Raw genomic sequence first — 11,427 nt, forward strand, 5'->3', positions numbered from 1 at the left:
AGAAACAAAGAAGGACGGAGTGTTAGCTTAGCTTAGCATAAAGACTGGAAACAGAGGGGAACTGATAGCCTAGCTTAGCACACAGACTGAAAACAGAGGGGAACTGATAGCCTAGCTTAGCATAAACACTGGAAACAGAGGGAAACTAATAACCTAGCCTAGTATGCATACTAGAAATAGAGGGGAACTGAAAGCCTAGCTTAGCATAAACACTGGAAAACAGAGGGAAACTGATACCATAGCGAAGCACAATGACTGGAAATAGAGGGGAACCAATAGCCTAGTTTAGCACAAAGACTTGAAGCAGGGTGGCTGTTAGCCTAGCTTAGCACAAAGACTGGAAACAGAGGGGAACTGATAGCCTAGCTTAGCACAAAGACAGGAAACAGAGGGGACTGATAGCCTAGCCTAGCACAAAGACTTGAAGCAGGAGGGTTGTTAGCTTAGCTTCGCACAAATACTCAAAGCAAACTGTTATCTCTATCAAATACAACCACGTTCCAACTGCTCAACTCTGTAAGATTGACATGTTTGTATTTTATTGTTCGGAATCAGCATCAGCATCAGAATCAGCATCAGGAGTGTTTCCTGTCAGTAACGTTGAGTCACCTCCTGTGGTTGTGTCTCTCTGTTTGGCTGTCGACGCTCAGCAGGCGAGGAAAGAGTGCCGACCGCCTCCTCACCGGAGATTTCACTTTACACTGACATCAACACACGGCAAAGTTAACAACAATCACCACGGTAACAAGCATCATGAATAAACTAGAGTTCAAAAGTTATGAATCGGCTGTTGCATTCCTGCTTTTCATCTTTCTTTCAGTTTTAACTTTTCTGAAGTGAAAATACTGTTGAACTAAAACCAGTCCCCATCAGTGACCTTTGACCTCTGCCCACCTCAGCGCTGATGTGTGCCAGACCCCCCCCACTCAGGCTGGTGGGCAGACCGGCCCCGCCCCGCGACATGGTCTCCATGGAGACGCTCCGTCCTCGCATCGCCCTCTGGTGGAGAGAGAGAGAGATGTAGGCAACTGAATTAGCATCTCATTGATATGACAGGGGGCCCTCGCTGGCCAAGCTAGCATTAGCTGCTAACTTAGCATGTGTGAAGTAAAAAAACAAAAGATGGCGATCTCCAAAACGCCAACATCAGAGTGACACAGTGACAACACAGTCTGAGCATAACACATGCTGCTGCTATCTACAGTTCACATGTACTATTATGAAGATAATGTTTTTAAATGCTGCTGAGCGTGTTGTCGTCATCGACTCGTAGATGTCACAAGTTAGTCTTTAAAGAAGATGGTAACTTATCTTCTACAGTAAACATTTACAAACACACACACACACACCTTGATGGACTCCAGCAGACCTCCGTGGGTGTGTCCGTTCTCAGCTCGCCCCTCCTCCTCTAGACCAGGCGTCAATCCCAGCATGCACTGGGAGCGTCTGTACAGCTCATCGTGGAGGCTGTCGAGCAGGGCAGCCCGGGTACGCTCCTACACACACACACACACACACACACACACACGTACACACATATACACACACACACACACAGTGTGATCCAGGAGCGGCATGTATTGAAAACAACAGGGGACCTAAACTTGAGCCCTGTGGAACGCCACAACTAAGTACATGTACTAGAGTACTGTACTCGAGTACTTAGTTGTCAGGTACTTGTGTTTCTCTTGCGTGACACGGTGTTTGTACCTCCAGCCGGGCGAAGCGCTCGCTCTTGTAGCAGGCCCGCTCTGCGTTGATGAGTTTAGTGAGGAGGAACTCTCTGAACTCTGGACCCTGAACACAACGCGAGCAGGTCAACACAAGGCCACATTACCTGAGTGTGTCAGTCAGACCTCGGCTCACCTTCTTGAACACCGACGGGTTCGTGAGGGCGGGGCCAAACGGGGGCACGTCTTCTCGCGCTGTGACGGCCACCTGTCAATCACAACAGCCTCTGTAGCGCATTGCAGCGTAAACAACAACAAAGGACTCCTTCACTCTCAAGGCCAGATGGTGGCACTCGACATGCACACGGGTCACTTCTGAGGGGAACCAAACCCTCCTGCACCGCGCCGCGCTCGCCTTGTAGGCGGAGCTCGCCTTGTAGGAGGAGCTCGCCTTGTAGGCGGCGCTCGCCTTGTAGGAGGAGCTCGCTTTGTAGGCGGAGCTCGCCTTGTAGGCGGCGCTCGCTTTGTAGGCGGAGCTCGCCTTGTAGGCGGCGCTCGCCTTGTAGGCGGAGCTCGCTTTGTAGGCGGAGCTCGCCTTGTAGGCGGAGCTCGCCTTGTAGGCGGCGCTCGCCTTGTAGGCGGAGCTCGCCTTGTAGGCGGAGTCGCAGGCGGAGCTCGCGTTGTAGGCGGCGCTCGCCTTGTAGGCGGAGCTCGCCTTGTAGGCGGAGCTCGCCTTGTAGGCGGAGCTCGCCTTGTAGGCGGAGCTCGCGTTGTAGGCGGAGCTCGCGTTGTAGGCGGAGCTCGCGTTGTAGGCGGAGCTCGCGTTGTAGGCGGAGCTCGCCTTGTAGGCGGAGCTCGCGTTGTAGGCGGAGCTCGCGTTGTAGGCGGAGCTCACCTTGTGGGCGGGCGGTGCTCACCTTGTAGGCAGTGCAGGCGGAGCACGGCTGCTCCACCTGCACCAGGATGAAGGCGTGCAGGAAGTTGGAGGCGATCATATCGGGGACGAAGGGCGTGGCCTCTTCCTGGAACACCAGCGCCACGATGTCGTTCCCGATGTGGCGTTTCCTCTGCAGCTGAAGAGAACTCGTTGTTATGCTCTGGTGTGTCACCGTGTGACCGGCTGGTTAAAGTCACCACTGGTTAACCTCTGGTACAACTAGTTACTGATCAGGTGTATTAAAAGTTACACATTGTACTGACTGTGAGTCGTGACATCATTACCTAGTTACAACTTGTTAGAGGCAAGTCTCGTAAATGTCAAGATGTCGTCAAGACGAGTTAATGACACGACTAGTTAATGACACGACTATTAATGACACGACTATTAATGACACGACTAGTTAATGACACGACTAGTTAATGACACAACCAGTGAATGACACGACTAGTTAATGACACGACTAGTTAATGACACAACAAGTTAATGAGACAACTAGTGAATGACACGACTAGTGAGTGACATGACTAGATAATGACACGACTAGTTAATGACACGACTAGTGAATGACATGACTAGTTAATGACACGACTAGTTAATGACACAACTAGTTAATGACACAACTAGTTAATGACATGACTAGTTCAAGTAAATACTTGTTAAAGTGAAGACTAGTTAAAAGGAAGACTTGTTAAAGTGAAGACTAGTTAAAGTGAAGACTGGTTAAAGGGAAGACCAGTTAAAGTGAAGACTGGTTAAAGTGAAGACTAGTTAAAGTGAAGACTGGTTAAAGTGAAGACCAGTTAAAGTGAAGACTGGTTAAAGTGAAGACTAGTTAAAGTGAAGACTAGTTAAAGTGAAGACTCGTTAATAACAGGACTAGTTAAGCCCACCTGCTGTGTGTCCCCCTCGGTGAAGGGCAGCCTGGTGGACACGTGGAACATGACCTCCTGCCGCCGGTGGACGGTGTAGACGGACTGAGAGCCGGTCTGCCCGTGAGACACATCCAGACCCCCCCGAAACCTGCAGGGGCGGAGACAAGTACCCTCCTCTTCATCACGAGATACCGTCCACGGCACATATCAGATTCCAATGAAGGACATTCAATCAATCTCCTCTGAAAAATATGACGTAAAACTAGATGTTTATGTATTTGTGGACTTCCTGGAGGAGGGAAATTCCCAGAAGTCGTACTAAAGTACAGAGGAAATATTTATTATTATTAGAAATAAATAATATGTATTTTATTTCTTGGCTTTTCTTCTTTTTCCTGAATTGTTTTTTGTGTGGAAGTTTAAGTTGCAGTGTCATCATATTTTGTGTATTATTTTACCTCTATTAATAAAAACTTATCAATATGTATACACCTATTATATATTCATATATATAAATATTTTAAAGGAACTAATATATGAATATATATTTATTTGTTCCTTTAATAGGTTTTATATATTATTCCATTTTTCTTTTTCTCGGTTAGTTTGATTTTCGTTTGTCTGTTTGATAAAATATAATAAAGAAATTAAATATTAAAAACCCCTTAAAGTCCTGCAGGTCCACCGTGTCTCCCAGCAGCTGAAGGAACTCTGTGAAGGCCGGCGTCTCCTCGTTGTTCCGGAATAGCTCCTCCTCAGACAGCTGGGGGACGGACAGAGGACCACATATGAGACGGTGAAATGTCCCCTGAGACGGTGAAATGTCCCCTGAGACGTTACCTGTCCAAATCTCTGGTGAACGACTCCAAATTTAAAGGTGTTGTTGACCTCGTGCTCGTCGTAGTTTACGATCAGCTGAGACGCCTAATGACAGACAGACAATCAGAGAGACAGACAGACAGACAGAGAGACAGACAGACAGACAGGAGCTCACCTTGGGGTAGAGGACAGGACAGAACCGTAGACCAGCCGCCTCGTCACTGAGCAGCTGGAGAAGGAACAACAAGCATTGAGACACAAACAGGAAGCGTTGAGACACCAACAGGAAGCGTTGAGACACAAACAGGAAGCATTGAGACACAAACAGGAAGCGTTGAGACACAAACAGGAAGCGTTGACCAAAAAACAGGAAGCGTTGAGACACAAACAGGAAGCGTTGAGAAAAAAACAGGAAGCGTTGAGACACAAACAGGAAGTGGTCCCGTGACCTTGAGCTTGGAGGTCATACCTTGGCGAGCTCCGGGACGCTGGGGATGTCCGGCAGCTCCGCCAGAGACAATCTGTGGTAGACGCTTTTCACCCGAGACCTGCGGGGACCAGAAGACTCAGAGAGTCCTGAACCTGGTCCAGAACCTGATGGGGGACCTCGCAAAGACAAAGAGCTTGAAACTAAAGGTCAGAGGTCAAACATGTGACTCATCGTACCTGATGAGCACGTGGAGAGACTCCTGGTCCGCCTCCTCCTCGTGGCGCACTGACAGAAGGAGGTGACCGACACTGCTGGCTGAGCAGGAGAAGTTCAAATGTTCCTGAGAGGCAGACAGGGAGAGAGAGAGAGAGACAGACAGGGAGAGAGAGACAGGGAGAAAGAGGGAGAGACAGACAGGGAGAGAGAGAGAGAGACAGACAGGGAGAGAGAGGGAGAACGACAGGGAGAGAGAGGGAGACAGACAGGGAGAGAGAGGGAGACAGACAGGGAGAGAGAGGGAGAACGACAGGGAGAGAGAGACAGGGAGAGAGAGAGAGACAGAGAGAGAGAGACAGACAGGGAGAGAGAGAGACAGACAGGGAGAGAGAGAGACAGACAGGGAGAGAGAGAGACAGACAGGGAGAGAGAGACAGACAGGGAGAGAGAGAGACAGGGAGAGAGAGACAGGGAGAGAGAGAGAGACAGACAGGGAGAGAGAGACAGACAGGGAGAGAGAGAGAGACAGGGAGAGAGAGAGAGACAGGGAGAGAGACAGACAGGGAGACAGAGAGACAGGGAGAGAGACAGACAGGAGAGAGAGAGAGACGACAGGAGAGAGAGAGAGAGAGAGACAGGGAGAGAGGGAGAGAGAGAGAGAGACAGACAGGGAGAGAGAGGGAGAACGACAGGGAGAGAGAGAGAGAACGACAGGGAGAGAGAGACAGGGAGAGAGAGAGAGAGACAGACAGGGAGAGAGAGGAGAGACAGACAGGGAGAGAGGAAGACAGACAGGGAGAGAGAGAGAGAGACAGACAGGGAGAGAGAGAGAGACAGACAGGGAGAGAGAGGGAGAACGACAGGGAGAGAGAGGGAGACAGACAGGGAGAGAGAGAGACAGACAGGGAGAGAGAGGGAGACAGACAGGGAGAGAGAGGGAGACAGGGAGAGAGAGACAGACAGGGAGAGAGAGGGAGAACGACAGGGAGAGAGAGGAAGACAGGGAGAAAGAGGGAGAGACAGACAGGGAGAGAGAGGGAGACAGACAGGGAGAGAGAGGGAGAGACAGACAGGGAGAGAGAGGGAGAGACAGACAGGGAGAAAGAGGGAGAGACAGACAGGGAGAGAGAGGAAGAGAGAGAGAGAGACAGACAGGGAGAAAGAGGGAGAACGACAGGGAGAGAGAGGGAGACAGACAGGGAGAGAGAGACAGGGAGAGACAGACAGGGAGAGAGAGGGAGACAGAAAGTAGGAACAACATGATAGTCCAATCAGCCAATCAGAGAGCAGAGAATCCTGCTCTCTGATGCACCAATCAAGCTCAGGGTTCGTAACCATAGCAACAAACCTCACCCTGCCCAAGAAGTGCTTCCTGTAAGCCCGACCCGCCTCGCCAACCTCCTCCAGCCGGTACCCATAATCCCCTGGGGCGGCGTCTTCCTCCTCCCCCCCTTGGGTCTCCAGGGGGGGGGGAGGATCAGCCTCAGGGTCCTCGATCCAGTACCCGCCAAACTCAGGCAGGATGACCTGAGGGTAAGGGCCCCCCCTCTCCAACACCTGCACACACACACACACACACACACACACACACACACACACACACACACACACACACACACACACACACACACACACACACACACACACACACACACACACACACACACACACACACACACACACACACACACACACACACACACACACACACACACACACACACATTTAAATAGTTACAAAGAAATAAAGGCAACATCTTTTTTAATTACCTTGCGCTGAGAGAACTAATAAACTCTCAGGGACCCAGAACCTGAGCGGGGCCTTGAGGTCGACCCAGAACCGGCTCCGGGCTGCAGGTAGCGTCCTCTTTTAAAAGATTCAGTTTCAAGAAGCTCAGAAGGAAACGAGGAGTCAGGTCTCACCTCCTGGATCCTCAGGTACGGAATGTAGTCGTCCTGAAAGAGAGACACACAGGTTACACACACACATATATATATATTAGGGCTGTCAATCGATTAAAAAAAATTAACTAATTAATCGCACATTTTGAAATTCATTAATCGCAATTAAAAGTTAAAAGTTAAAAGTTCATTCTTTTTAAAGACCAAACTTCCCACAGAGCTGTGTTTTCAAAGAGGCTCCTACCTATAAAGTGCCAGCGAGGTATTTAATATTGTGGATGATAAATTGTTTCTTCAGTGAAACATCAGATTAGTAAAAAAAAAGAAGTATATTGAGACCCCATTGGTCCTGTCATCTTTACCACTGAACAGCAGAACCAGTGGCCTTGGAAACTGACTGACATTCACATATGTCACGTTAACCCTCTGGAGGCTGGGCTTATTTTATACATTTTACAACAACAACAAATTCACCTTTTAAAGGCGTTTGCATGTGACACATACCCACGTGTTCTACATCAAACATTCCAGAACAATCTCAGCTCTATTCAATGAGGCTCATTGTCCTCGCGCCGTGTTCTCTGCTCTCTGACTGACAGGCTGCTAATGAGCCTCACCTGTGAGGTGGAGGTCCTTTGTGATTTACTGAGTGTTCATTGGTTGTTTTTTTCCCAAAATGTTGACAGACAAACGGATTGACCAATCACGGTGAAGGTTTCGTGACGAGTTCTTTCCGCCGCGTCCCCCGACACGTCGCCCCTCCGTTCCTCTGTGTGTCAGAGGGGGAGACGGGAGGAAGGAGGAGCAGGAGGAAACCCGACTGATTCATCCACCAGTTTAAACTGATTTATGCTCCTTATTTTCGCGGAGAAATAATTGTTTTAAAAACGGAAACAGTGTTAAACCGTACTGCCGCGGTTTGACACTCGGTTTGAGTGTAAAAACTTCAACGAACACCGGAAGTAAACAAAGTTGCGTTAATTGCGTTAAAATATTTTAATGCGTTAACGCGGCCAAATTAATCGCATAGATTAACGCGTTAACGCTGACAGCCCTAATATATATATATATATATATATATATGTATACATACATAGAGTATATTTATAATGATATAATAACGTAAGGACAGATGGACGATGACATGAGGATGGAGGGACCGAAGGACGGATAGGCATGAAGACGGATGGACTTGAGGATGTAAGGACCGAAGGAGGTGAGGACGTAAGGACGGATGGACGAGGAGGTGAGGACGTAAGGACAGATGGACGAGGAGGTGAGGACGTAAGGACGGATGAACGAGGAGGTGAGGACGTAAGGACGGATAGACGAGGAGGTGAGGACGTAAGGACGGATGGATGAGGAGGTGAGGACGGATGAAGAGGACAGACGTGCCTTCTGTCTCTGAGGGATTATCTTCATCTCGGCAGCTTCCGGCACCTTCTGGCCGAGTCCAGAGGAGAAAGACACGGCGTCAAGATCCAGCCATTGACACCCATTGACTCCCACTGATTCCCATTGACGCCTATTGACTTCTCTTGACTTCCATTGACGCCCATTGACTCACACTTCCTCCCATTGACTTCCATTTCCTACCATTGACACCCATTGACTCCAACTGACTCCCACTGACCTACATTGACTCCCACTTCCGCCCATTGACTTCCATTAACTCCCACAGACTACCACTGACCTACATTGTCTCCCACTGACGCCCATTAACTCCCATTGACTCCCACTGATGCCCATTGACTCCCATTGACTCCCATTGACCCACTGACGGATTTCTAGAGATGCTTCAAAACAGGAGGAGATTGTGAATTTGTTTGGGTCTATTTTCAGCGGCGGATGGATCCTCATCTGGGTGGAGTGTTTTATGTCGGGTGGTGGAGGAACAGCAGTGAGGCTGACGTGTTTTAATGGAGGTCTACGGCCGGAGGAAGACATCGCTCACGATACGAACCAGGACCACAGAGAGATAACCATTACAGCTGCATGCGTACACACCTTGTTTTATTGAAGGAACATCTATTTTGAATAAATGCAGCTCTTTACATTAAATGTAATATTCAAACATATTCATTTTCCTTTCCGACGATGAAAAACATTTTAATTTGTTCCTTTTTCACACGCAATAAAACTCTTGATTCTCACCTCCATCATGTCGAAGAAATTCACCGACTGGAGAGAAAAGGAGAGAAAGAAGAAGAGAAAAGAGTAAAGTGAAGACGTTACAGTGAAATGTGAAATATATAATCCAATAAAAGCTCAAACAAATAAAGACGGTGAAAAACCAAGAGGTGTAATTATAATTAAATTATAATATAGTTATAATGGCTCACACATAAATCTGCATAATGTGTCTGTGTGTGTGGGGGAGGGAGAATAATTAAATATAGATTCAAACAAAGAATAAATACTTTTAAAATCCCTTAAATTAATATAAATGCAGATTTACCTGATTGACCTTTTTTATAACAACATATATGAAGAAGGGACAATCATGAATTCAAGTTTAGTTATTTACAGAAACATTCACATAAATAAAATTGAGGATAAATAAGATTAATTATGAAAACAAAACAAGTAATTAATAAAAGAAAGAAAACAGTTTACGTAAACAGCAAGTTATGAAATGAAATATATGAATATATACGTTTTTAAAGGAAAAGGCCAAAATGAAGGTGTCACCTCTTTCTATTACTTCAATAATATATATGAACAAAATAAAAATAAAACATCATCAAATGTGTTCATGAACAGGGGAACCATCGCAAGTGTAAACAAAGACCCTCTAACACAGCAAACACAGGCGGTCCCCACAAGTATAGCTAGACACATCTGTGTGTGTGTTACCTTCATGTTGGGGGGTGCGGTGCGGGGGGGCGAGGGGGGGCAGTCTCCAACAGCAACATTGGAGATGGTCAGCAGCTCCTGTTTCCTGAAAATGAAAAACAACAACAATACAGGTATCCTCTATTGTTCCTATAAAAAAACACACACACACACACGCTGTGGTCCCCGGGAAGCACACAAGACAAGGACAGCATAGTGTTCATAGTTCACGAAGCACCGGTTAGAAAGATGTGTGTGTGAGTAAGTGACGGTGTGTGTTTGTATATGTGTGTGTCTGTGCGTGTGTGTGTATATGTATGTGTGTGTGTGCGCGTAGACGAAAATTACAGGGTGACGGGTGGTCAGATTTCCCCCTGTTCTAATGGTAGGGGAAACACTGGAGTTGATAAGCGTGTCTTCTTGTCTGATCAATACGCAACTGTGAGGTGCGCGACATGACAGAGCGACCAGCTGCTGATCACTCACTCAACAGCCCGACGTGCACGAATAGATGGTGTAGATTTTTTTTTTTTTGGGAGCACCGAAGACCCATTTTGACCCAGGAAAAACCCTGGAGAGTGTGTGTGTGTGTGAGTGTGTGTGTGTCTGTGTGCGTGTGCGTGTGTGCGTGTCTGTGAGTGTATGTGTGTGTGTGTGTGAGTGTGTGTGTGTGCGTGTGTGTCTGTGTGTGTGTGAGTGTGTGTGTGTGTCTGTGTGTGTGAGTGTGTGTGCGTGTGTGTGAGTGTGTGTGTGAGTGTGTGTGTGTGCGTGCCTCTCTGCCCCTCTGGCTGTTGGAGTTATTTCTCCGTGTAAATGTCAGTTGGGTGAAATTAATCTGGATTCATAAAGCAGAGAGGAAGAAGGAAAGGACACTGCAGGAGAGAGGGAGAACAGGATGGAATGTGTGTGTGTCTCTCTCTGTGTGTGTGTGTGTCTCTGTGCACTCTAAAAAAAAAAAGTTGAGTCAACTTAAAAAAGTGAGGCAACCAGCTGCAAAGCCTTTTTGAGTTCACTCAACTAAGGGCTAATGTGTTGTGTCAACTTATGATAATAAGTTCACTCAAAGTGATATCTTAAGTTTGTCAAACGTAACATTAATATTCAGACGTACTTATGTATTTAAGTTAACACTACTTAAAATATTGCATTTGATAGTTACATCTACTCATGTACTTAAGTTCAGAACACTTAAAATATTAAATTGGAGAAACTTTAAATTGTGTGTTCTTGTAGATTAAAAACATACATCAACAGCACTTAACATTTTTTGTTGAGAAATATTTTGTTGAGAGAACTTACTTTTAACTTAAAATGTTTTGTTGAGAGAACTTACTTTTAACTTAAAATGTTTTGTTACTAAATTTCACTGCCCATTATTTGACTACACTCAACATTCTTTGCAACGTTGCCTTCATTTAAATTAATTAAAAATGAACACAGTTTTCTTTGGAAAAGTCAACAGTTAAAGAAAACAAACTTCTTCAAACACAAAATGTTTCTTAACAATAACTAAACATGGCCTTGAAACAAGCTTTGGAACATGGTTGTGACACGTGTGTAGCCATCACGAGTAGGTTCCCCCCCCCCTAAAGCACCAATAAGCAACAAGTAGCCAGAGGGATATTCGGTAATAAGGTTTATTCCGACAGCAGACTGTGTCTCTGCTCTCCACGCTCCTCTCATCTCCTGTCTGTCCAGCTCCTTTATGGAGACAGACTCAGATAACCAACACAGATCGTCATCA

The 11,427-nt window shown here is 46.7% G+C and overlaps 1 protein-coding gene across 1 annotated transcript in view; it reads right to left on the reverse strand.

Annotated features, from left to right (window-relative positions):
• Positions 1–236: 236 nt before the first annotated feature.
• LOC130191079 (rap1 GTPase-activating protein 2-like) overlaps positions 237–11,427 on the reverse strand; it is a 26,034-nt gene continuing 14,843 nt past the window's right edge. Inside the window, exons 3-18 of the mRNA XM_056410749.1 lie at positions 9,705–9,789; positions 9,003–9,029; positions 6,870–6,902; positions 6,301–6,504; positions 4,968–5,071; positions 4,771–4,849; positions 4,477–4,530; positions 4,323–4,406; positions 4,145–4,245; positions 3,501–3,630; positions 2,588–2,743; positions 1,867–1,938; positions 1,711–1,797; positions 1,350–1,496; positions 895–999; positions 237–701 (exon numbers count right to left, since the gene is read on the reverse strand). Of these exons, the coding sequence (XP_056266724.1) occupies positions 606–701; positions 895–999; positions 1,350–1,496; positions 1,711–1,797; positions 1,867–1,938; positions 2,588–2,743; positions 3,501–3,630; positions 4,145–4,245; positions 4,323–4,406; positions 4,477–4,530; positions 4,771–4,849; positions 4,968–5,071; positions 6,301–6,504; positions 6,870–6,902; positions 9,003–9,029; positions 9,705–9,789 (1,564 nt within the window). The 3' untranslated portion in view covers positions 237–605. The remainder of the gene's footprint in view (positions 702–894; positions 1,000–1,349; positions 1,497–1,710; positions 1,798–1,866; positions 1,939–2,587; positions 2,744–3,500; positions 3,631–4,144; positions 4,246–4,322; positions 4,407–4,476; positions 4,531–4,770; positions 4,850–4,967; positions 5,072–6,300; positions 6,505–6,869; positions 6,903–9,002; positions 9,030–9,704; positions 9,790–11,427) is intronic.

The sequence above is a fragment of the Pseudoliparis swirei genome, chromosome 3, assembly GCF_029220125.1.
Source record: "Pseudoliparis swirei isolate HS2019 ecotype Mariana Trench chromosome 3, NWPU_hadal_v1, whole genome shotgun sequence".
In the NCBI taxonomy this organism is placed as follows: Eukaryota; Metazoa; Chordata; class Actinopteri; order Perciformes; family Liparidae; genus Pseudoliparis; species Pseudoliparis swirei.